Source organism: Mya arenaria, chromosome 8 (assembly GCF_026914265.1).
Source record: "Mya arenaria isolate MELC-2E11 chromosome 8, ASM2691426v1".
In the NCBI taxonomy this organism is placed as follows: Eukaryota; Metazoa; Mollusca; class Bivalvia; order Myida; family Myidae; genus Mya; species Mya arenaria.
Window position 1 is genome coordinate 15,403,620 of NC_069129.1, and position 27,264 is coordinate 15,430,883.

Genomic DNA, 27,264 nt, shown 5'->3' on the forward strand with positions numbered 1-27,264 from the left:
TGTGTAGTGGGGGGACTTCTTGTTAAACAAAACCACGTGGAGAAGTACCACGAAATGTCTTTGTGGTAGTTTGGACGATAAATGGTGGGATATTGTGCATTGATGGGGACAATTTTAACCAAATGCTGGTAACTAAATTCTTGTGACATTTTCTTTCCATAAATCGGCTAAATAAGTTCAGTCAGAAATGATACATAGTGTCGAAAATCAAATTTAATATTAAAGTAACAAGTTCGTCAAGATATGAAAATTATGTTTAGAGTGTTAGGTAACATATAAAGGTCTAAGTCGCTGCTTACATTTTCAAAGACTCTCAAAAGTTTAAGTTGTCACAATAGTCTGATTGTTCAAATAGAAAACATGGTTTCGTTTCATTGTAGCCTATTTAGATTCTGCATTTATTTAAGCAAGAGCTGGGGCACTGCTACAGAGATGTGTACTGTTGCTGGCAACACAAGGGTTATACATGCCACATTAACTATTTGTGTTTGAAAAACTGAAACACACAAGCTAAAATGAACATAAAACAAAAATAATTATTCATGTTTTTTATTCAAGAAATTAAAATCAATGTTACACTTATTGTGTTGGGTAACATAACATAAAAACGTAAAACAATTCCGTTGCAAAATGTATAAAGAAAAATGAAAATGAAAATCAATTACGTTTTTTATGAAAAATGACAAGAAAAAACTTCAAACAGGTTGATGAACAAATCCTGGGCTCATTGTTAAAGAAAAGTGTCAGTTTCGATTTTAGAGTCAATGATTCCATCATTTTTATTGCATATTTGTTTCAAGCATTGTTAATGTAAAATAATTTACTTTACTTCTCAATACAATTGTTTATTCATTTGTATAAATAGGATCTTTAATATTTTGCGTCCTGAGGTCCCCTAGCCACCTGCAAAAAAATTGCAACTTAGGACGGAGAATTCCCGATAGGTAAGCGATGCGATCACTTCCAAGGATATATACTTGATCAGATATTATGTCGAAACATTTTTTATGTTCAGAACAACTATGTCCCTTTTGATCCCGCTTCAGGATTAGGACCTGACACAGGCCAATACAATATTTACAGTTGAGAAAAAAACACTATTGTACAAACATTTCAGTGTATCATTGACCACGAAAAAAAAACTCCACAGGATGAGAAAAATATTTACTAAGAAAAAAGTTTTCAAATACCTATTCCTAAACCTGGCTAAAACAACTGCCTGAAAACGAACATTGTTTGTTAGTTATCACAAAAACAATTACCGACATGATTTTCAAAGCTATCCTGTGATTTTACAGATCATTGTACAAACTTACGGCGAAAAGGGGACATAAAATAAAATTGTGAAAGCCAGAGTTAAAGGCATTGCTGTACATGTGGGTATTGTTTTTGGCAACACTTATTCAGGTTTCATTTGATAATCTTGAAAGGTCAATAATATAATATCAGTGCAATTTTGTTAGCACGCAAACTCAATACTTCAAAACCATGAAAATAAACAAACGAGCACAAAAGATGTAAGCAGTAGGCATTAGTCTTAACTATGGTTAATGCTTTTACAACCAAAGAAATTATGAATAGCACGATTACCACTCAACCTTTTTACCAGAACAATGGAACTAGCCACGCATGAGGCAATTGCCATTATGAGCATGGTTTTAAAAATTACTATAACATCTCATTGGCGGAAATAATGTTCCCTGCTTTAACCTTAAATCAGATTGATGGCCCATTTATGAAAACGTCTATGGTTGGAGCATTAGAGTAAATCAATACGAACCACCTTTACAATCACGTTCTGTCACAGAGAAGTTGGTGATAATGCCTGTTTGGCAATTTGTCAGATTGGCCATTGGTTTTTCCCACCAAATCTCGATCCACAATCACTTTCAGTCTCAGCTAGGTTGTGACGTCAGTGTACTTGTCAAAGTCATTCATTTTTTTAAATTGGGTTTTGGTAGGCAATGCTGTTAAAATCGTAGTCAGTGCGGTTATCAAAGTCATCCATGTTTTCGAGGCTGTCGCTTGTGTCCGTTTCCGTATCCTCGGGTTCTCCAACCTGAACTGTTGACTGCTTCATCCCTCGGAACATGGCTTTTTTCTTCTTTCCCTCTGTAATTGGAGAGACTTTTCATTAATAAGATGTATGTCTGGAGAGAAAAAAAAATCCATTATACCAAAAGTATTCCATCCATCATGGTTGATATTTATGTTAATAGACGAAACAATTTTATTTAGGGCTATTAAAATACTAATCGTACACCAGAGCAAAAATGCTTTCCGTAAAACATTATCATTATCAAAACATTGATAAATGAGAATGTTCAAACCAATGGCAATTATTTAATTAAAAAAACACACATTTATCTGACGTAATAAAACTAATGCACTGGGAGCAAGCGCCTAAATTTGTTTGTTGCTGTTTTTCCTGATGAACATGTTGCAAAACTCTACAATTATTAGACCAATGGTTATGTTTCTGGCAATATGTAAACTGTGCTTAATTTAAACATCCTGGAACAGTTTATGATTCATTGTAAAGGTTCAAGTGTTTGTAAAAAACGCGACACCATGCCTATCACAATTACCTCAACTGAATTCCTTCTAAAATGGCTTTTGTCTTTGAAAACAGTACAGCTAAAAATCAAACTAATTGTTGGTTCCATATATGTTCATATATCCTACAATACAACAAGGGCAAAGCTGATTTGCATTAGCCAAAATAACAATACATGGATTTCTTCTAAAGAAAAGGCTTTATTTATATTTGTTAGAAATATTAGAAAATAACAGCACAATAATGCAACCGAACAACAGTGTTTTACTTGTAAGAAGGAAGGGTCTCTGATCATCTTCCACCTCTGAGTCAGAGCTGTCCATAATATGCTCGCAATCGGCCACCACATTTCCATGCTGAAGCGGATACAAATACATACATACATATTATTGTTTGCATTAGGGTGGTATCAGTTTTATTTCATGGAGAAGTAATTTGTTAATAGGAAGCTCGGCTAATTTTCAAATGAAATTGATATATCTCTGAAAATAACCATTTTTCTTATTATTGTACATATGTATGCAGGAGTAAAATAGTGGTTTAAACATTTGTTAATAAACTTTCATGGAAATATATGATTTTTCGACATTTGAGTCACTTGCACACACTTAAAGTTTATGTATAAATTCCTCTAAGCGTATGTTTTCAATATTAATTAATAGCAGATGATATTGAAACAATTCAAACTAATCCTAAATAATGTAATCACGGCACAAATCTGAGAAGCAACAATCTTTCAATTCAATCATAAGATTATTTCATCCAGTCAGATAAAACGCAAAATATATTTCAACCTATTAAGCATGATCATGTCACTCAAAATAAAGTTTTGTCTAAATGAACATTAGAATGAAATTAATGCTATCTTTAATGGTTTCCAGGTTACACCAAAACATAAGTTTGGCTTTGGGCTATAAACATCCGTTTTCAAATCTTCTTGAAAAAAATCAAGCTTTAATTTATATAAATCCCTTAAAGCGTTGTGTTCCAAGGAAGGGGCATGGATTTCCAAAATAAATTCTACGAACCTTCACAGTGACAGCAGAAGACATATTCAGTATTGACAAGAAAGCAAAAACTTCTTTCAAAAATGTTTAACCCTTGTATCACACTAACCTTGATCTTGTCATGAAGAGGTCGACTCCACATGCCCTTTTCCTGTTTCTTGAGTGACACAAGGACCTCCCGTTGTTTAACATGCCACGTACACTTTTCAACACACACTCGGTCATACAACCGGTAGGTGAACCCGTAGTTGACACCCCTGGATAGGGCCCTGTCAGGGAAATGGAAGTGGAAACACTCTTAGTTACATAGTTGATAGTTAAAGCTGTAGTTGACGCCACTGTATATGGTTCTGTCAGTGAAATAGAAGTTATATAGTCGGAAGGTAGATATTTACAAGCAAAAATGTGCTAACAAGTTATAGAAACGACCTTAACACACCTGAATGAGACCGTATCCTCAGTGAAGGTGACAAGGTCATGGGCTGCAGGGTTGACATCACACACCTTTATCACCAGCAACATTACGAAAGAGTTTTGATTCCAGCGGACCTCCGGAGCAACCAAACTGAAAAACAAGCTGGTATCAATTTCACGTAACAAAACATTATTTCATTGTAACAATTTTAACCATATCCTATCCTCAAAAACACTCTTCTTTTAATTTATACACCATTATTACCATAGCAGTTTTTCGGCAATTTTACATTCCCATCAGAAATGACCAACATAATACAAATCATGATTATGGCCCACATAAATTCGCAATATTGACTCTAAAACTTTTAATTTTAATTGGACCGCATACTTGAAATTGATAATTACTCTTATAATTTGCGTTTATGTTAATGAGACTCGTAGTGGTTGCTTTTATAATTACACACTGAATTTCGATGCAGAAGCTCAAAATAAAATCATATTTTACCCTAAGAGTTATCTCTTGAAAAACCTATATATCGGTACATTCAAATACAGACCCATATTGAATTAAAAAATATACAACCATAATTACCAACATCCCTTGCTTATTATTTCAAGCAGTTCAAGAATTTACTATATAATTTAAGTCATAATCGTTTGTGATTTTTAAGGTAACTTAATCAATAAATCCTAAAAATCAATAAAGATTAAAACTGAAAACAAAATAAGTAGTTATTAAGAATATCAGGTAACTCTAAGTAACTTTGCGTTACATAAAAACTTTTTAAAGGTTAAAACTGAAAACAAAATTGATAGTTATAAAGAATAGCGGAGTCTTTACCAGAAGTCAAACAAGAAAAGCAATACCTGTCTGACATAGGACCCATATGTTGCATTCCTGGTTTCAAGAGAAGCCCTCTGATCGGCTCAGAAGGGACCTTAAAATCAAGGGAAGTCTTAAGGTCTTTACAAAGCTGTTTTGTTGCAGGAGGCATCTCTAGGTCTAAGATTCTGTAAAATATACACATATTCAAAGTCATTTAAAGTCTTAAGAACTTAAAATGTTGATTTGTGACTAGTGGCAGATCCTCTGAAAAACAACAACAACAACAACATTTGAAATCAAGGTAAGTTTGAATGATGAAGCTGCTTTATGGCTGGTGGTAACTCTTGGTCGCAGAACATTTGAAATATATACTTATAGACATTAAAAGTCGATGGAAGTATGTGAGCCCCTTAATAGCTGCTTTGTGGCTTGTTGTAGCTCCGTATCTAAGATCATGTAAAAATACTTAGCATTTGAAATCAAGGGAAGTATATGAGCGGATACCAAACTACTTGTAGCTGGTGGTAGATCATGGTCGGTCTACAAACATTTTAAGTCTATGGAAGTATGCCAACACATACAGGTGCTGTGTCATATAGGGCAGGCCTTTGTCTGAGATCAGTGCAAACATGAGGTTTGCAATCATGTGGTGATCTTGTTGGAGGGTCTTGTGTTAACACAAGGCATGCTACCCTAACCATACAAGAGCAGTGATAAATTGTGCCTTATGAGGAAGGCCATGTGTGTTTACATTATTTGTGTCACCCTAACCTCCTGGGAATACATATAGTGATCATGTGGTGATCAATGAGGAAGGCCTAGTAATTATGTCAGATGTGTTTACTTTACCATTTTGAGAGTGGTGATTATGTGGTGCTCTAGGAGGAATGACTTGTATTCAAACTAGGTGTGTTACCTTGATCTGTTGAGAGTGGCACCTATGTGGTGCTCTAGGAGGAATGACTTGTATTCGAACCAGGTGTGTTACCTTGATCTGTTGAGAGTGGTGATTATGTGATGATCTAGGAGAAATGTCTTCTAGGAGGAATATCTTGTGTTTACACTAAGTGTGATACCTTTACCTGTTCAGAGTGGTAACCACGTGGTGCTATAGCGGAGGGTCTTGTGTTTATACAAAGTATGTCACCCTTACCTGTTGGGAGTGTGTTATCCTGACCTGTTGGGAGTGGTGACCATATGGTACATAAGGAGGGCAGTTTTGTGTTCACACCAAGTGTGTCACCCTTACCTGTTCAAAGTAATGACCATGTGGTGCTCTAAGAAGTAAGGTCTTGCGATTACACAAGGTATGTCACCTTTAACTATTGTGAATGATTATCCTGCTCGAAGAAAAATGTCTTGAGTTCTGACTAGGTGTTGTATCGTGATCTGTTGAGAGTTACATTTTGCTCTTTCAGGAATGTCTTGTGTTTACAGCATGCGTGTTACCCTTACCTGTTGAGAATGGTTATCATGTGGTGCTCTATGAGGAAGGTCTTGTGTTTACGACGGGTTGAGGCAAAATGGTCACATTGCTGTACACAAAACGCAATACACTGAAATTAAATTAATAGGATTTTATTTGAGTCTTTAATTCAGGTTTATGTTTCCTTAAAGCAAAATGTTTGTGCTGTTAGGAAATTCCACAAGAGTGTTTTTTTTTCCCGTCTAAGAAATGCCATGACCAAAAAATCATTGAAGCCGAAGTTATGCTATGTATGTATGCATGCATTGTCACCGGAAACATGATAACAAGAGTCTTTTGAATATCTAAAGAAGTCTTAAATTATTACCAAAGTTAATGTTTTGCACACCTAAGTCACTAAGTACAGCCCAGCCTATGACCTTGACCTTTTTCTTCGAAAAACAGACATTAGCTAAAAACCTTTGAATAAACATGTGTTATTTCTGCTTTTAGATATTTTAATAAATACTTAGACTATTGGCATATATATAAAACTATATCAAGTATTATGTATTAAAGAAAGGTAATGCATAATTACCACATCATCATCATCATCATCATATATAGTCTGACATAATAACAGAGTTTGATAATTTAATCCTTAGGTTTCTCACAATAAACATACCTACCTTAGGACAATCAGTTTTCTGGAGATTCTTAACAATGGCTTCCATTAATGATTCTTTCTTGAAATCATCATGACCACTACAATATTTGACAAAAATAAAGTTGTAAGTTGAAGTACAATTCTTGAACAGTAGGCATATACATCAATATACTTGTCTCATTTACATAACATTTGTTTCTTACAGACTAAAATACTTTTTTTCATTACACACAGTCTGCCTTATAAAATAAAAGGTTTAAAACTGTGTGATTATAGAGTTTCATAATAAAAAGCACCATTTAAAACGACCTCCAATTTGTGTTTGCAAATCCTAGATTTCGCAAACTCAAGTACCCTTTAAATACGCTGTAATCGAATACTGACCTATAATTTAGTTAGAAGGCTTCATTAAGGTGTGATTTTGGTGTTTTTTGTTTGCGAAATGTTTTTGGAAGTTTGTCTAATTGACTCACCAACTTCGGGCCCCAGCGGGGTTTTTGCATAAAAACACGGGGGTTTTCACACTCCCGCGGGATTTTTCTCCCGTTTTTCAAGAGCTGGGGAAAACTCCCGCGGGGTTTTAATAATACACGATTCAAATTATTTTAGCTCAAAACAACATCTTATATCAAAAGAAACATTATGCTTCGACACCGGAAGTGAAATAACGCGAAACAAAAAAAACCCCGCTTTTTAGTACGGGGTTTTTCTCCTGCGGGATAAAATTCCTACATTTTAGCAAAAAAAGAAATCAATTCAAGCTTTATGTTTTTGAGATTTTATACATTACTTTAATGTAAATACTAATTTGAATGACTATTCTAGAGTCATTTCTTTCATTTGAGAAATCTATTAATTTAATGCATATTTTACGGGAGAAAAACCCAGCAAAAATCAGGAATGCTATTTAACAAAAAAAAAACACCGACAAAAGCCATTTCAATTTCCAGCAGTTGGATGTTGTTAAGGAAGTGAAGTTGTTTTACATATTTATATTGAGTCAATAATATTAAGTTAACATGTGTTTTTAATAAAAAAAAACAATCAGATTTTAATAATTAGTTGTTTGTAACCGTCGGCATCGTCGATAAACAGCCGTTATAGCCATCAGTGATCTTCCAGTTTATTTATTGTCTACATGATCACTTTCATTTAAGACTTTAAAATTTCATTTAAGAACTACCAAGTGATATATAATTTCGTTTAAACTAGAACTGTAAGCCAAAGGCTAACGAATACCCCCCAACCCTTCCCTGTCTAGGTTGTTTGCCCTGGCCTTAGTTATGGTATCATTAGAAAGCACAAGGCAATACATTTATTTAGTTTATTTAGAATACCTATTACTGAATCAGGGACTGCCATGGCACTGCAGCAGAGATCACAAAATGGTCACTGTTTACCCCCCCCCCCCACCCCCCCCACACATGAGTACCAAGGAAATAATACAGGTGTTTAAAATCACATATACAAAGGTTCACATCATGGTCATGGATATCTGAAAGTTTGAGAAAAATATATTGAAAAATGACAAAGGAGTAGGCCACCAAAGCGAATATTACCCCACTCCCACCCACCTCAGGGGAGATAACAAACCTGTTTCTCTCATTTTCACCATAAAGGGGTCATGATGAAAAATGACAAAGGAGTAGGCCACCAAAGCGAATATTACCCCACTCCCACCCACCTCAGGGGAGATAACAAACCTGTTTCTCTCATTTTCACCATAAAGGGGTCATGACTCCTGACAGGATATTCCAAAATGAAGGTGGACGGGTGAATTTGACAGTCTGCCAACCCGATTTCTGTTTACCCACCCCCACCACCTCCCCCCCACACATGAGTACCAAGGAAATAATACAGGTGCACAAAATCACATATACAAAGGTTCACATCATGGTCATGGATAGCTGAAAGTTTGAGAAAAATATATTGAAAAATGACAAAGGAGTAGGCCACCAAAGCGAATATTGTAACAAATTTAAGGCCTGTATGCACCTAACTTCAGGACTTCTGATGGTCTTTTTAAGGACAAAATCAATTAAAGGTCTTTTTAAGGCCATGCAAACATTCTGATTAATACAGGTGCACCAAATCACATATTCAACAGTTCATATCATGGTCATTGACATCTGAAAGTTTGAAAAAGATTTAGAGAAAAAATGAGAAAAAATGACCAAGGATTAGGCTAGACAAAGCTGTATACTTTTTGCCTATTTTAACTTATTCAGGGGCCATAATTGGAGACATGATCATGTGATTCCAACCACAATCACAGGGGCAAATGTTCTCACCATGGCTAAAAGTTTGAAAAAGATTCATTCAAAAATGACGAAGGAGTAGGACGAACAAAACTAATTTTACCCAATTTAACTCATTAAGGGGCCACAACTCCACTCAGGATCATGTGACTCCCACCAAATTCATGGAGGCAAAGGTTTACATCACGGCCATTAATATTTGAAAGTTTGAAAAAGATTTGCTCAATAGCTTCAAAGAAGAATCCTGGACAAAGCTAATTTTGCCCAATTTAACTCATTAAGGGGCCACAACTCCACTCAGGATCATGCGACTCTGACCAAATCCACGGAGGCACAGGTTTACATCATGGTCATTAATATTTGAAAGTTTGAAAAAGATTTGTTCAATAACGACAAAGATGAATCCCGGACAAAAAAACAACGGACGGACAGACGGACAGACAGACAGACAGACGGACAACCCGATTCCAGTATACCCCCCCCCCAAACTTTGTTTTGGGGGGGTATAATAATGGATAACTAACCCCAAACCCCACTCCCCTTCACTGCCACTTAACATTTTAAAGCTGCACTCTCACAGTTTTGCCGTTTTAACAGATTTTTTATTTTTTGTCTTCGAATTACCCATTATTGGTATCTTGAAACCAGTGGTTAAAGACTGCTGTCAAAATATATGATAGTAGATTTTTAAATTTCAGTCAGAAAACTTATCTTTTATCTCTATAAACCGTTTCTTACGGTTCAAGAAAAATGCATGAAACATAAAATTTTAACTTATAAAGAAAAAATCTGTGACTATTTTTTGTCAGCAGTCTTGAATGCACTTTCAGGTTCCATGACAAAAAGTAAAGAAGTTGTCAAAACGTTCAATGTGTGAGAGTGCAGCTTTAATAATTATCTATAATTATTTTATTGTCTAGGAAAAATACCATTAATGACTACAATTTTTTTTTTGCTTAACAAAAATCTTTCCCCCATAGACACACACACAAGTGACACAACCCATTTAATACTAATGTAATACTTTTGTAATCTATATCCTGTGTCCACAATGTTTTATACTGAATGTTAAAGGGTTGGTAAAACAGTATGGATAAGGGACTGTTCAATATGGGGATTAAACCCATGATAGACAATGCACTAGCATTGTCGCCTACTCAGCCCCGGTGGCTGACCCCGGTGGCTGATTCCCACCCAGACATACATTAAAGGGACTTGGACACCAGATGATCCAAAAACAAGATATTCAATATTACCTCAAAACAAGCCTAGCCGAATCAATACCAATTATTATGAGACTGATATTACATCATTTAATGTGTTTAAAAGATTTCATCACTGTCTCTCTCTCTGAGACAAGTAATCTTTAAAAAATAGCACATAATGATTTTCCCGTTTATTAGTATTATCATATCTACTTTAAGCATGTAAAGGTCACATAAACATATATACAGATAAATACATGATTGCTATTTCTAAATTTACTTCGATTTACATGGTAGACAAAGTGAGTTAATTTCGACTTATATGATTACATAAGTAAGATTCAGTGCACTGTACACTGTTGAAACATAACAGTTTGATGATAAATTTTGACAATTTTCACTTTTTCTTGCAATGTAGAATCTTGAGTCCGGTCCCTCTATTATCAGATTCTGTGAAATAATTGCATTCAAACAATTGGAAGAGCTGCATGGTGTACTGAATACAGTAGTTTAATGAATTCCATCCACTAGCTGAATAAAGGATGAACACACATTTTAAAACCACATTTCAGAAGTTTTTGGAGAGCATTATGTCAGCAAATTTAAATGCAAAACAGCGTTGGAAAATAAACAAGATTTTTTTTTTTACATGTTTTATCAATGATACATGGCGATCATCAACTTATTATAAAAATCAGAATTAAAAAACAACAACATTTAACCATTTATTAAAGCTGCACTCTCACAAATTGAACGTTTGACATTTTTTTTATTTTTTGTCTTGGAGCCATAGTTTTCGAAATTCCATAGAAAACAGTTAAATAAGACTGCTGAAAAATTAGATTGTAGATCTTTATATTTCAGTTCAAAAATTGATGTCTTATGCAATAAAACATTAATTTTCAAACATAAATATGAAAGTCCGCAATTTGATATTTTGGCAGCAATCTTTTTATATCACTGGTTTACAGATATTTACGCAAAAATGTGCTTTTTCCAAGACAAAAATATAAGAGTTGTAAAAATTGTATATCTGTGAGTGTACAGCTTTAACTGTCCATTTAAAATTGGTCAGTACAAATTTACTTTGATATTAGTATAATACTGTTATATATTTATAAATCAATATAAAAACAATATTCTAAGATCTAAATTGATAATAACTTTAAAAATGAAAAAAAAGAATGAAGAAACATAAGTTCAAAAAATGCAAATAAGCTGCACACTCACAGATTTACGGTTTTGACAGCTGTTCTATTTTTTTTGTCTTAAATGAGCAAATTTCTACATTCTTTTTTGCAAATCAGACTGCTGACAAAAGATCAGATCGCAGATTTGTAGATTTCTGTTCGAAAATTAATGTAATGGCATTCAACATCACTTCTTGAACTTAAATAAGAAAGTATGCAGTCTTATGACACTATTGTGCAGCTTTAAGTCAATCTTAATCTTAGGGTCATACATCATTGACTAAATTCACTCTATTGGTCAGTAATCCAATTAGCTGTACATATTATTCTCTGATTCAATTAGTCTGACCAATATTAACAGCCTAGTTTCAGTCTAGCAAATAAATTCAACACAAGTTGTTTCATTCTTCTGAGACTGACAAAGAATTAAAAACCCACATTCATGAAAAATATTTTCGATATATGAAAAAAAACACACAAAAAATAGATTCAAGAATAAAAGAAATATGCATCCTTTAATATATATTGCATATAAACAATTAATTATCTATTATAAAGTTAACCTGAGTTACAATGTTTTATCTATAATTGTTGCCATTTATATTTAATAGTTATATAATTATCATGTCTATCAAACAAACCAAAAAAATGTCATTAAATATTTGAGATAAGCACAGGCTGACAGAAGAACTAAATATTTAAGTCACAGTTGACAAGGCAAACAGTTCCTACCATGATATATATATATATTTATACACATGTATGTCAATAATTCTCGAAAATTGTTCAACCGCTCCCCCCCCCCTCCCTCCCCCATCGTGAATCTGCAACGCGTTCAGTAAAGATGAAAGATGTTTGCGGCGAACGTTTGCTGTTTGGTTTCCCGCTTAACGTATATGCGCTGCGTTGCAACAGAGATACAAAACAAAACGTTTGCGAGCGTTTTGTAAACGCTCGCCTGACTGAACGCACTGCTGATATCCTGGCCTCAGAACACTCTTTACATATCCCTCTTCCTCCTCTCTTTAAAATGATCGTCTTTTTGCCATTACTCTGTCCTCTCCATTGAAGTTAGCCTGCAATTTTAGAAAGGAAAATTTTAATTTCACACAAAAATGGCACTTGTTTATACCAGCACATTTGGCATATGACAAGAGCACCACCTGCGGGTTCTGAACGCTTGTCTGATTATATCCTTTTATTGTAAATTTATTTCATATTGTACATTTGAAAGTGAATATTCCAATGTTTAAAAGTGATAGCTCTGATAGTTTGCTTGTAAGCCGCCTTCTAAGCACATTATTTTATTAAACTTAAAATAATTAGACTATAGTCCACAAATACTAAAATATCCCCCATCCTCCCCATTCCCTTCTAAATGAGTTTGATATATTGAAGGCATAATCCTTTCATTTTCTATGAAGAAGCTTAGTGTCCATTTCTCAAAATCAACCAAAATTCACGTTTTTACCCTAAAAACAGGTGAGACTCAATATCTTTAGGGTATAATGTGAAGAAGGGTATAAGATGTACAAGTTCCCCAAGTTTCAAAGTGACAACTTTGATAGTTTTCATGTAACTGACCTGAACGCAAAACTTAACCCCAAGGCAAGGATAACAATCAAGTGATGACAATTGCTGCTTGTCATTTTTTTCAATAATGTATGAATTTAACAGAGTTTATTAAAGGGACTAGACACCAGATGATACAATGGCAAAAAAAATAGATAACTGTCAAAAACTTACATACAATTGATATACTAGTGTATAACTTTTAATCTTACTTTAATAGCTATATAACATTGCTTAAGACACATAATTTCACAGCTTTTGCACATATTGTCGATATGAAACTTTCTGGGGTGTGTTTACCACATATAATATCCCAGTAAGTTTAAAAAAAGCATCAGTATATTTATCTGTATTCATAAATGGATATAATATAAACTTGGAAAACTTAATTCACTATTTTTACACAATGAAACCCAAATGAGATAGTCAAATGATTGCTCTGTTTATTTCAATCATGTAAAATTATTTATTATATACCCATCATTTATCCACACGTAATACATATCGCAAAATACAGTAGTCTTTATTCCACTCTAGTGCACTACAGCCGTTTTCAACTCTTGTGACGTCACGTCATAACAACTTTACAAGTGTCATTGCGTGATGTTAAAATGATGTCATAAAACAAAATAATGTGTCCTTAATGGGACTGTGTCACAGATTTGCACAAAAAAGTTTTTTCTGTAACGAATCTCAGGGCAATTATCTAATAGAATGTGTTACGCTTTGATGTCATAATTGTAAAAAAAGTACCAAAATGTAAAAAAAAAAGATTGTGTCGGAGAACGGGTCAAACCCGCGTCGCAAAAATTGAAGTCCAACTTCACGTGATAACACCTTCTAGCCAATCACGCATGATTGAATGAAATCTACCTTGAACACATACCCAGTAATCTTTTTTAATGGAAAAATACTAAGTAACTGCTAATAACTTAAATAAATTGTAAACTATGTGGTACTTCAATTAGTACGTTTCAATGCATTGTACACATCGATGCCAAGTTTATGTCATTTTTCGACAATTTGTTTTTTTCGCTATTTCATCATCTGTGAGACAGACCCTTTAAAATGACATTTATTATGAAAACATGTGGCTTTTAAGTGATGTAACAAGTAAATTAGTAATGTATATATAATAAAAGGGTTATTAGTGTGGCGTTTTGATCCGGGAGGCTTGTGCCTTGTGAAATCCGAATCTGCAAAAATCCACTCAAGTTAAATACGTTACCTCCCGGATCAAAACACAGTACTAATAACCCTTTTGTATTATCAGCCTTCTAAATGATCACATCGACAGTTCTAGGCTTATTTTGAAGAAATACTGTACTTGCCAACCTGGTGTCTAGTCCCTTTAAGTTTATGGCTACATTGCACACAAATAAAGTAGGTTATGTTGCATGAACATAATCTTCAATAAAAAAAGTCTATTCAAAATATATTGTTGAATACTTCAATAATGTTTTTTGAGACATTAACAAAATAAAAAGACAATAAAAAAAGTCATATGCTCATTGACTTAAAGAACTATTTCCATGATAGCAAATTGATTGTTTAGTTTTATTCAATTACATAATTTAATCAATGATGTTCTAATGAGTAGGTCATATTTATGGAATAAGACAAATAACTATATCTTATACATGTGTATGTCAAAACTTTGCATTCATATATACATACCATTCAACTTTGTCTTTGGTGTTTGTTGCATTTGCAAGTCTAGAAGAAGATGATGATGCTGGTGTTCTTAAAGAGTATGTTGCTGGTGTTCTTGTAGTTCGAGTAGTTTTATTCGGGTAGCTGTTGTTGCTGATGTTTGTGTTTAGGATGAATTTGTTCTTGAAGCCGATGTTTTTGTAGTTGTCCCTGCAGGAAGTGTTGATGTTCTGGGGTTGAAGTTGTTGTTCTTGAAGATGGGGTTGGTGTTCATGTTCTAGTAATCAGAGTTGTTCATAAATCTGGAGTTGCTTTTGTTTGTTTTTGTCAGAAGTATTGTAGTTCTTATACGCAGGGTTGTTCTTGTAAATTAAGTTGTTGTGTCAGAGGTTGTTTCAGGATCCCACTCAAATATGTCGAAGGCCTTAAAAATAAGAGAATGTGAAGCTGTGACAAGTTTTTTTAAATGACAAAAAAGTTTCACATATTAATTATATTTTTTCTTATTAAATTTAAGTTAACATTTTATGCTAAAGTTTAGAATGTTACAGAATATATATATATATATATATATATATATATATATATATATATATATATATATATATATATATATTATCCCTCCTTAGTTGAACCACCACTTGAAAGATTAAAACTTAAATTGTCACTATCAAGATGTGTTTTATTACCCCCAATTAACCCCCTAATTCACTCCATTTGTTAGGTTTAGAAGTGTTACTATGGAGACCTTCAAAGCCAATATTTTTAAACTAGTATTTTGCTTCAAACACTTTCAACAGAACCTACCATAAATCAAGAGTAGAAGTGGGCCCTGGGCCCCTGACAGCCAAGAAAGAACTTTACATTTGCAGGGCTTGTGGGCTTGTGATTATTTTGATCACTGATATGATAACATGGACATAATAAGGCCTATACAAATCTTTGTTTACACCCATCTGAATTTATTTTTTTCTTCCTATTTTTTTTTGGCGTTTTTTCAGAGACCTAAAATAATACCCTGATACAGGTCAGTTTGCTAAAGAATTATGGTCGTCAAAAAAAAGTAATGCCTACCTATCTACCCTTTTTTGGGGTTTTGCTGCATACTGTATATATTTTTACTTTATTACATTGCATTGTGTGGGAGTAGGATTTGATATATTGGTGCAAGGTATTTTGATTATAACAATTCCAGGAAGTTTATCAAAATGCTAATCTTTATGCAAGATGTGTCATGTTTGGTGTCATTATTTTGCTTTTATAATTCACTTTTATATTCAATAATATATTGATAAATTTGTATCAATGTAAAAGTTTAATTTTTATTACAAGCAAATGAGGAAAAGCAAAATAGTTCCTCAGTTGGTAAGATCCATCTACATTTCTTGTCAGTATTTATCTTAGCTCCGCCCCTTTCACTGGACTTGACATTGCCCCTTTCACTGTTTTTGACATCTGATTGGCTGAGTTAAAATTGCCTTTTAATGTTCTTTATGAATGACAGTTTTATACAGGGAAAGCCTGGTTAATGTGACAATCATTATTCTGAAAATGGTGCTATAAATATGATTATGAATAGGCTTATAATTTATTTAAGATAATAAACATAATCTGCAGTTATGCACTTTAATTGATCAAAATACATGTTCCTTAATTATGCTTAAAATATAAATCCTTATAATATTGGAAGAGATACATGACTGGCAATTTAGAATTGAACTTCAATTTCATAGCATTTCACAGAATTGATTAAAATAATTGCTTATGGTCATGTTGATTTATAGGCTAATAGCAAAGAGGGAAAAAAATAAGAAATATATATAATCATATGGAAAGGAAAAATTGAGGTGAATTTTATGTGAATATCTTAAATGTATTATTCTCCATTTTGCTAAAGTGGCTAATTGTTATTTAATTCAGATGTTTTTTTGTGTTTTTTTGGTACATTTTATTTTGGCATTTTGATATTATTTCAAGGATATTCTGGATATGCAGTTTTAATGTCTTTTGTTTGATTAAAAAATTAGTTTCTATTTGTGTAAGAAAAGCCAGACAAAACTATAATTATTGTTATTATATGCAATTGTTTAAACCTGGGAGTAAGATAACATATTATTGGTCCCAGTTTAAACATAATTTTGCTTTAAGTGTTTATTCATTATTTTTACCAGCTTTCTTTGTACAGTGCACTTAAAGCTGCACTCTCACAGATTGAACGTTTTGACAACTTTTTATTGTTTGCCTTGGAACCAGCCAATTTTTGCAAAAATCCATGGAACCAGTTATATAAATAAAACTACTAACAAAAAATCCAAAAATGATATAATATGCATTTTCCTTAAAAAACATCAATTTTTCAAACAGAAAAATGTGAAAATCTACGATCTGATTTTGTCAGCAATCATAAATTTATTTGCAGATATCTAGGCAGAAATTTGCTCTTTCCAAGACAAACAAAAAAAAGTTGTCAAAATGGTATATATATCTGTGAGAGTGCATCTTTAATGTCATCTAACACCTAGATTTTAGAGTAATTAACAAGTCTTACTTTTTGTTTTTAATTTTAAGTTTAATTAGGTTATTATAAGGGCCCTTTCCATATCTTGATTAAGATTTTTTTTTTTTGGAAAAGTTTAATTATGTTCTCTCCTACTATTTTCTAATTGTGGACTTTTTGTTAATAGAGAATTTTATCTTCATTATCTCAACAACAACAGGATCAGAGTGGCATAAATGCAGCCACAGAGACAATTATAAACAAAAGACTTCTAAAATAGACCTGCCACATATGAAAAATTCATATAACTATACATGAAATAGACTTAAATCATACTGGATTTGCAATTGCAATTGTGTTATTTGTTATCACTGATTTAAAAGGAACACTATTCTTAGAATAAAGGAGTGGAAATCCTGAACAGAAGTCTCTGACTGTTGAAAAAACTACATCAGCCAACCTCAAATACTCTAAGGCTGACCAACAGTAATCTTTCAGTAGGAACTGAAAACAAGGAGGCACACTAGGGGCGCTACTGTGCTATTCCCCAGTCATTCAAAGTACCCCCTGTGAACGCGTTAGCGGACTTGCGCCCAATTCTTAGCAAAATATTGTGCATGAGTGTAGACATTAGACATATATATTTAAGATATATATAATCCAAATGTGAACTTATTTGACAGCTTCAAGGAATGGAGAGAACTCAGCGGATTATTTTGTTTCGCCAAGGCATGTAGGAAAATGAAACCCATTTCATCATAAATTCTGTTTATTGACCAGTCACTTTAACAATAGTAAAATCTTTCAACTAAAAAAAATAATATTAAGCTCTGCAATTTCAGAGTACCATCCACTCATGATATATTATCATTTATCATGGTGTAATTAATTAAGTCATTTTGACATCCTACTGTTAGTTTTAAAATAATATACTAAAGTAATAATTACCGGTACATGTACATTACCATGACAGTCACGCCAATGGGAAGACTTATTTAGGGACTGACATTATAATTCACCAGTCAATTGTAACCACAGCCCCCCCCCAGGTCCGGGGAATAGCCGGGACTTTGACTTTCGGTCCAGCCGACCCCGGGTAAAATCCCCGCCCTGCGGGGACGAACTGATGGTTAAACCCCGGCCAAATGCCCCCGCACCCCAGAGACTCTATATATAAGGCCCAATCTTGGCTTAATTTGGCCCTATGACAAAACCACCACGGTCACCCGGCCCTGCGGGACCACCTGGAAAGTAAAAACACGGCCCTTTTCTCCGGCTATCCCCGGTATACCCCCGGACCTGGGTGTGGGGGGGGGAGCGTTGATACAATTGACTGGTGCATCCATGGGGAGACTTATTTAGGGATATAACATTGGCATACAATTATATAGTAATTAGTTATCCTGACATGTACTTTACACAGAATCGCTATATGGTGACAGTTACTCTGGGACGGACATTACATTTACATACACTATACTAATAGTATTTCAGACATGAACATTGCAAAGACACACACCAGACACCCTTAGGGTGACTTAATTAGGGACAGACATAACACTGATATACAATGCAGTAATTAATTATCCTGATGTGTACTTTACATAGAATCCCTACATGGGGACAGTTAATCAGGGACGGACATTACATTGACACCACTATAGAAATAGTAATTCTGAAATGAACATTGCAAAGACACACACTATGGGGAAAGTTAATCAGGGCCTGTCACACTAAATTGACATACACTATATAGAAAAAGTTATTCTGAAATTTATGAACATTGCAAAGACATACCCCATGGGGACAGTTAATATTAGGGACGGACATTACATTGACATACACTATAAAAATAGTTATTCTGATATGAAAATTGTAAAGACACACACCATGGGGACAGGGATTTCAGGGATAGACATTTCATTGACATACATTATAGGAATAGTTATTCTGCCATTATCATTGTAACAACAAATGCCATGGGGACAGTTATTCAGGGACGGACATTACATTGATGTATACACTTTTATAAGTACTAGTTATTTTGACATATTAACATTTTAAGACAAGCGCCATGAGGACTGAGTTATTCAGGGACGGATGTTACATTGACTAGACTTAATTGACACACACTATAGTTATAGTTATTCTTACATGAACATTGCAAAGACACACACCATGAGGAGACTTATTTATGGACAGACATCACACTTGACAATAACCATATACTAATAATTATCCTGACATTTACTTTACATAGAATTGAACCATTGGGACAGTTATTCAGGGACAAACATACATTGACTAAATGACATTATACTATAGTAATAGTAATTCTGACATGTACATTGTAATGGCACACCCAATGGTGACAGTTATTCAGGGACGGACATAACATTGACACACACTCCAGAAATTGGTATTCTCAAATGTACCTACAAAGAATCTCACCATGGGGACAGTTATTCAGGGACAAGCATTACAATTACATACAATATAGTATAAATAGTTATTCTAAAATGTACTTTATAGCAAAAAATGACACTATAGTGACATTTATTCAGGGACGGACATTACATTTGACTTTCAATATATAGTAATAATCATAATAGTCATTCTAAAATGTATGGTACATTACAAACACGTGCCATGGGGTCAGTTATTCAAGGACGAACATTACACTGACATATACTATAGTAAGAGTTATAAGGACATTTAGTACAATGAAGAGATACACCCCATGGGAACAGCTATTCACGAACAGACATTACATTCATGTATACAACTTACAAATTAATAATTCTGAGGACAGGTACATTGAAAGTAATCACATCTTTGAAACAGTTATTTAGACCAATATAACAGTGACATATACTATAGTTATAGTTATAATGACATTTACATGGAAAAACACACACCATGGATACATTTTTTCTGAGGGAAGAATTTACATCTAACAAGCACAACTATGCTACCAGAAAGTCCAAACAGTAACAAAAATATGTCAAAACATGCACATACTCAGTCAGTCATCCAATTAGACTTTTGAAGGTACAAGCCCGACTTCTAACACTAATGCTTGGGCCTAAAAAAAAAATACATTTGGTTCGGGTTACCCGACCCTACCTTCGGAATAGGCGCCGACCCTACCGTTTTTATAGTCAGTTTAAAAAAAATGAAAAACTAAAAAAAAAAAAAAAAAAATTCGTTTTTTTTTTAATTGCTTTTTAATATTAAGTTTAAACCTTAAATGCTTGCACAGAAGATAGCTTTAACACCATTCTCCAATGATGAAAATTATATTCTTATATAAAACCTAATAAAAAAAATAAATAAAAAAAAATAAAAAGCCTACCTACCCTACCTATTTTTTTTAAGGATGTAACCCTAACCAAACAATTATTTTTTTTAGGCCTTGGCATTAATTTTTATATCAAGCCCTGCTAAATAAAATTTGGGCTGGTGTCAATTTTGACCACTGCAGTCAGCTAAATATGCCATTAATATATAATAATCATGCGCCAACCTGCAGATCATATATAGGCAAAACTGTTGTCTGTGTCATAAGAAGCTTACTAAATCTGAAATCTGGGGGCAGATCATGACAGATTATATTGCATTAGGATGTTGAATGCGCAATTACAGGCAAAAGACTTTCATGAAAAGAATAAATACTTTTAATAATAATGTTGTTTTTTCTCACCGTTTTTTTAGGAGAGTGGGGAGGCCATGAATACCAGAGGCCTTACCTAGGGTCCTTGGGGTACAAGTCTAAAATAATAGACGTGTTATCCCAATCCCTAATGTCTAAACGGGTTTGTGTAAAAACCAGAGGTGTTTGAAAAATATTGAAATTGTATTAAGTGCAGTATTTTATGGTTGAAATTGATCATAAAGGTTTATATTCATAATTTACCATACATGTAAAAGAAGTTATTTTGCACAAAACAAGCATTAAATGCATTAAAACACATTTACCTTTCCAATAAAATGAAAGTTGACTGACACAGACAACAATTATGCCAAACGGAACAACTCGACACAATCGTAATAAGTAGGCCACATCCGACAAGCTTCGAGATAGACCGTCAAACTCATAATTATTCGTTGGATACTTATTTTTTGTGTACGGAACTAATATAAAATAACATAATCTGGTAATATTACTTGTTTTTATGATATTTAATGGACGCAATATGCTTTAACCCGGAACAACTACCCACTTTTGGTACAAAACAATTTGTACATTAAGGATTTGCCATATCAAAAATCATAAAAAAATCTGTCAACGTACAATTATTTGGACTACTTGGGGTACGGGATCATTTGGCAGGGATTTTATCGGCAGTTTGTCCCCGCAGGACAAGGATTTTACCTGGGCTTGGCTTGACAGAAAGCCAAAGTCCCCGCTTTTCTCCGGACCTGGGAAGGCTGTGATTACCGGAGGCCTTACCTAGGGTCCTTGGGGTACGGGATCATTTGGCAGGGATTTTACCGGCAATTCGTCCCTGTAGGACAAGGATTTTACCCGGGCTTGGCTGGACAGAAAGTCAAAGTCCCCTCTATTCTCCGGAACTGGGGAGGCCGTGATTACCCGAGACTGGGTGTATACCGGGGATAGCTGGGGAAAATGGGCATTTGCCCGGGCTTAGCTGGACCGAAAGTCAAAGTCCCTGCCATTTCCTGGACTGGGGGGGGCGGTTTCAACTGACTGGTGCATAACCTTAGCCACAGGTGCAAGTCACATAATCAATAATCGCCTTATATATGGGATAAGTGTATTAAGATATTCTTATTAAAATTGTTTGTGTCAAGTAGATCTACCTGTGTTCTTAGCTGATACATATTCAACAAGCCACACAAAAATGCAATAGAATAAAATATATATGACTTACCATGGAAGTTAGGGATATATCCATTTGGAAAAAATTAGTGTCATTCAGTCATTCTGATTCATCGTTCTGCAAAGCTCGATGATTTTGTTTATCTTCTATGAAAACCAAATAATTCGTCTGACACATTCGTAATTTTCCAGCATGATACATGTACCCTGGTATTGATTATTGTAATTGTATGTTTGTGTTAAACCGGTTTAAAGTCAGATTCAAGTACCAATAATTAAACAATTTTAAGCAAGATCATCTTTTTAACGTTACAACTCTTTAACGTCACGTATAATTTTCATTCCTGCAGTATTTTTAAAGACGGTTAAAAAAGGAAGATTTTTTTTTAAAAAGGTTACATTACACTATTTCATAAGTTTCGAAATTAGTTAAATTACCTTTAACAATATCATTTACATAACTAACATGGTTGTTATATTAAACATATAAGATACATATGTAGTAACATTCGTTTTTGCTTTAAATGAAACGCAATAATCACGTTTAAATCATAAATAGTCAAAACAGGTTTTGCTGGGTTTTTCTCCCGTAAAAAAACATTCATAAAATTTCTATTGTTCTTTAAATAAAAAGCAAGTATTTCAAAATCCTTAAACAAGTGATAATTAACATCATAACAATAATATACTAGCTTAGAAGTGGGGTTTTTACGGATTTTGCATTATCGGTAAAATCTTAGAGTTTTATCCCGCAGGAGAAAAAACCCGTACTGAAAAGCGGGTTTTTTTTGTTTCGCGTTATTTCACTTCCGGTGTCAAAGCATAATGCTCCTTTTGATATAAGATGTTGTTTTGAGCTAAAATAACTTGAATCGTGTATAATTGAAACCCCGCGGGATTTTTCCCCAGCTTTTGAAAAACGGGAGAAAAATCCCGCGGGATAGTGAAAAACCCCGTGTTTTTCTGCGAAAACCCCGCTGGGGCCCGAAGTTGGCGGGTCAATTAGACAAATTTCCAAAAACATTTCGCAAACAAAAAACACCAAAATCATACCTTAATGAAGCCTTCTAACTAAAGTATAGGCCAGTATTCGATTACACCGTATTTAAAGGGTACTTGAGTTTGCGAAATCTAGGATTTGCAAACACAAATTGGAGGTCGTTTTAACTAAAACTTTAAAAAAGAAACTCTTGTTAGCCCATAAGTTTTATTAATTTCCCATAGAAGAACAAGAATAGTTTGCTAACCTATCATGTTGACTAAGAGCTGCAATAAGAGACAGAACTCCTTCAGAAACTGAGTGATCTGAAGCCTTCGACAGGAACGAGACAACCTTTTGAACAAGGCCATGTCCTGGGTACATCAGGTACTTAAACAGTCTGTGAATGTAAAATTTCATTATGTTCCAGTTAATTGAATCAACAAAAACTAAAACATCAACACTAACAGTAATTTGTGTATTTCAAGGCGGCACATGTACAAACGTTTCAAGCAAGAACTCCTGCAAAATATTTTCAATCATGTACTGACCAATAATTAAGCAGGATAAAGTAAGCTTTCACAAAAACAGCAAGGATAGCGTTGGATATGGAACCCACCAACTGTTGTTAAAGAAAGGTGTTATTTAACTCTTTGAAAATATAATCATGTCTTAATCTAAAAGCAATGAACTTTACCCGTCTGATCCTGAGGTCAGAGAAGCAAACGCCTGGCACACAGCTCCCTGCACCTGTAAATATATGGCTTCATACAGATGTGTGCATGGTGATGACATATAAAACAAATGGAAATATGAGACTTACAGGGATCTAGTTTAATTATTTTGCCAGTTTGCTAGTGCCATTTTTACAACAAGCAGAAATGGTGGGTTCCTCTAGCAATTATTTAAAGGTTGTTTTACTTCCAGTAAGTTGACAAATCAATAATTTGATATATTGTTGCATTATGTACAACTGTTTATCATTTGAATACAGCGACAAGCCTCTACACGCGGTCACATTATTGTTGTTTTATAAACTACCTTAAAGGAGTTTTAAAAGAGAAAAGGACAGTTTTGAGCCAATACGTCGATTTGCTTCACATTGGTAAAAATATTCGAGTGCCAGGAATTTCTGCTCGCATTTTTTTTATTCTACTTGCGTTTTGAAATTAGCAACCGTAAAATTCCATCCCTGACTTATATGTAACAAGCGTGCACAAGTTGATATCAAATAAAGATGAAAATATGCGACTCACATGGTACAATAATGCAAAGTTTTGTGACAAATAATGAATATAGGAGACTAATAAAATTAACTAGACATTTTGAACTTCATACAATGTAATGAATGTTGTGCTTGTTGTGACAAGTAAAGCCCGTAATTTTGATATAATATGTTATATGTTTGCTCCAGTATTCAACTCGTTGTACAGCAACCATATTCGGTGAAAACAATGTAAACATCAAATGACAAGAGCAACTAATATCATAATGCTAGCTTTTTAAATTAAAAAAAATCAATTCTACTACTTTTAACTAGTGTTCGGATTGAATGTATCTAAAACAGCTTCCCATATGGCACAAAACAAGACAATTGGTTGACCAATAATGAACAATTTTGTTTAAAGTTTTGATTGTTTATAGACCCTTGTTAGCACATCTAATGATACTGCTTCTTTATTTTCAAACCTGCTGACACATGGTGGATTCCAGTAGTTCAAATAGAACATCAGTTGAGTCCTGACCTCTAAAGGCTTCCTGCAGTCTGAAGCAAAAGATAAACAAAATATGTTATGTTAACACATGTATGCTGAAACAGATTAAACATATAGGCTGAAGTAGAAAAGGTTCACTGGCTTCCAACCTAGGTGACCCGGGTAAAAATCCCGTCCTGGTCACATTTGAATTTGGTATGTGGTCATAAAGCCGGACAGGTGGGTTTTTTCGGAACTCCGGTCACAGAGACGCAGAGAAATGAAATTCTGGAATCTTCTAGAGACCTATCATGCACAAAATTTCGAATTTTGTCCACAACCAACTTACATTGATAATTAGATATTTGCACATGAAAAAACTACACCGACCCTTTCAATTTAATAAATATGATAATATCAAACATCATTATAGGCAGAAAATACAATGTCATGTAGAAAGGGTGAATAACGTGAATTTGAAATAAGTATCAGAGATGATACTTTTCACCTAGAAATTACACAAGTTCTAGGTTTCATATATTACCTGACTGAGATATTAGCAGCCTGGGTGATAAAGTCTGCAGCCTGGCGCTGGTGAATTGAACAAGAATTCTGGAAATAAACAACAGCATAGTGATTAGTCATTGCAGTTTTTAAAATCAAATTCTATACTTCTTCAAAAAATGAATTTGTACAATAGTATACATGTAGTTTTGCTGTGGACACATCAAATTATTTTTTTCTTTTACAGATTTTCAAGGGGAAAATGGGTGAATGAGCTAAAATTATAATTCCATTTCTATTTCAAAGATCAACGTCAGTGGCAAAAGCGATTTTGATGAAATTAAAAAACGCATTCTGAAGTTGTATATACATATTACCAATACATTTTTAATGAATAACACATTTTGCTTTGATGTGTTCAAGTTTTGTGAGCATATTGCCATTATTTATACAGGTTCTGCATGAAAATAAATCACTTGTAATGAAACGAGTATCGAGTACAATAGAAAATCTTGATGTGTTCATTTTAACAAGGGATGCCACTCTCTTACACAAAATCGGTTAACGTAACAAATTTTGCTTAGAAAACTAACAAACACTCCCAAAATTCGAATTGTATTTAACATATTTCATAAAACTTCAATAATCTGTCTCTATAGTGTAGTGGGTCTGGTCTTAACTACAATTATCGGGCATCCTGCTTCGATGCATTCTGTTTTTCAAACCTTTTTTGGTATGGTTCATTATAAACAAATTTACTTTTTTTGTGAAGTATTATGATATTAATATATTTTAATGAAATCTTCAATATAACAGGTTATTGAATGTAAAACTGGATAACAAATATTTAATATGCTTTTACATGGATAACATGCTAAGATAACTTTCTTAACGTGGTGTGCATCTTTTTTCAATTTTGATTTGCAATTATTTTCATGAAGTATGTGTTTTTGTGCTATTTTTTAATAGACAGACAAAGGTTATGGAAATTTACTTACTGTTGCATAAAGCATGACTATAGCATATAAAGAATGTATTCCTAAACTTTTGATTATTGTCCGATAGAAAATTGAAATACTTGGTCCGATTAGATTTCGCTTTTCGATAGCAAATGGAGTCCGATTTTCAAACATTACAAATCGCCATAGCAGTAGTTTAACATGAAATTTGAAATTGAAAGTACTATTTTCTCATGGTACTATTTTGCTGTAGAGTAAGGTGATAATCAAACAAAAATAATGAAACCTCACCATTTCCAGGCAATAAGTTGAAAGTTGAACAATGTTCTCTTCCAAAAGGATGTCACACATTCTACAATAGAATGAAGATATTGATTGAACAGTTTAGAAACAATCTAACACTAATTTCTAAATATTCCCGGAGACAAGATATATTTTTGGAAAAACTACAATGCTCTTATCCAACTGCTTAAAAGTTATATTGTACGCATTCATAAGTGCATGTTGTCAGCTAACAGGCACAATAGCAAGTACAATTCATACATTGTTTTATGTACTCTGTATGCAATCAACAATGGATTACCTGTCACCCGCTTTGACATAACACAGTAGACACTCAAAGATGGTTTTGTGGATTTCCGGCTGTGTTACCCTGCCCACCATCTTAACCAAGCTCACAAGTCCTTCTTTTGCAACTGACTCCTGAGTTGTGCTTAAACTGAAATACACATGATGTACATAGGTATTTATGAAAGATAATCTACCTCATTGTCTACTTCATTGATTGGATCAACTAACTCTGCAGCTCACTTGGAAACAATGTCACAAAATATGTATTTCATTTCGTAAAGGTATGGCCAAGTTTAAAGTCTTTGTAAAACATTGCCATTTCAAAATAGATAATGCCACCAGGGCAACCAGATACCTCAAAATATTATCTTCAATCAAACAGATACGCAAAAACTGCTTTATTATTATCACTATATGTTCACAAAATTTCCGCAAAATGGTTGCATCGTTTTAACAAGCTT

General features: G+C 33.8%; 1 protein-coding gene and 1 long non-coding RNA gene across 2 annotated transcripts; both read right to left on the reverse strand.

The window, feature by feature from the left end:
- Nucleotides 1-601: 601 nt before the first annotated feature.
- Nucleotides 602-26,584, reverse strand: LOC128243996 (uncharacterized). Its single transcript, XM_052962012.1, has 12 exons — nucleotides 26,525-26,584; nucleotides 25,315-25,382; nucleotides 24,766-24,841; nucleotides 23,774-23,826; nucleotides 23,345-23,476; nucleotides 6,902-6,977; nucleotides 6,263-6,363; nucleotides 4,849-4,992; nucleotides 4,004-4,129; nucleotides 3,674-3,833; nucleotides 2,826-2,913; nucleotides 602-2,112 (listed from the first exon to the last, which is right to left on the reverse strand). The coding sequence occupies exons 1-12, from the start codon at nucleotides 26,582-26,584 to the stop codon at nucleotides 1,943-1,945; spliced, it is 1,254 nt and encodes a 417-aa protein (XP_052817972.1). The 3' UTR covers nucleotides 602-1,942.
- LOC128242720 (uncharacterized) lies at nucleotides 12,356-22,289 on the reverse strand. Its single transcript, XR_008262682.1, has 3 exons — nucleotides 22,150-22,289; nucleotides 14,782-15,181; nucleotides 12,356-12,608 (listed from the first exon to the last, which is right to left on the reverse strand). It is a non-coding gene; the product is annotated as an uncharacterized LOC128242720 (long non-coding RNA).
- Nucleotides 26,585-27,264: the final 680 nt, after the last annotated feature.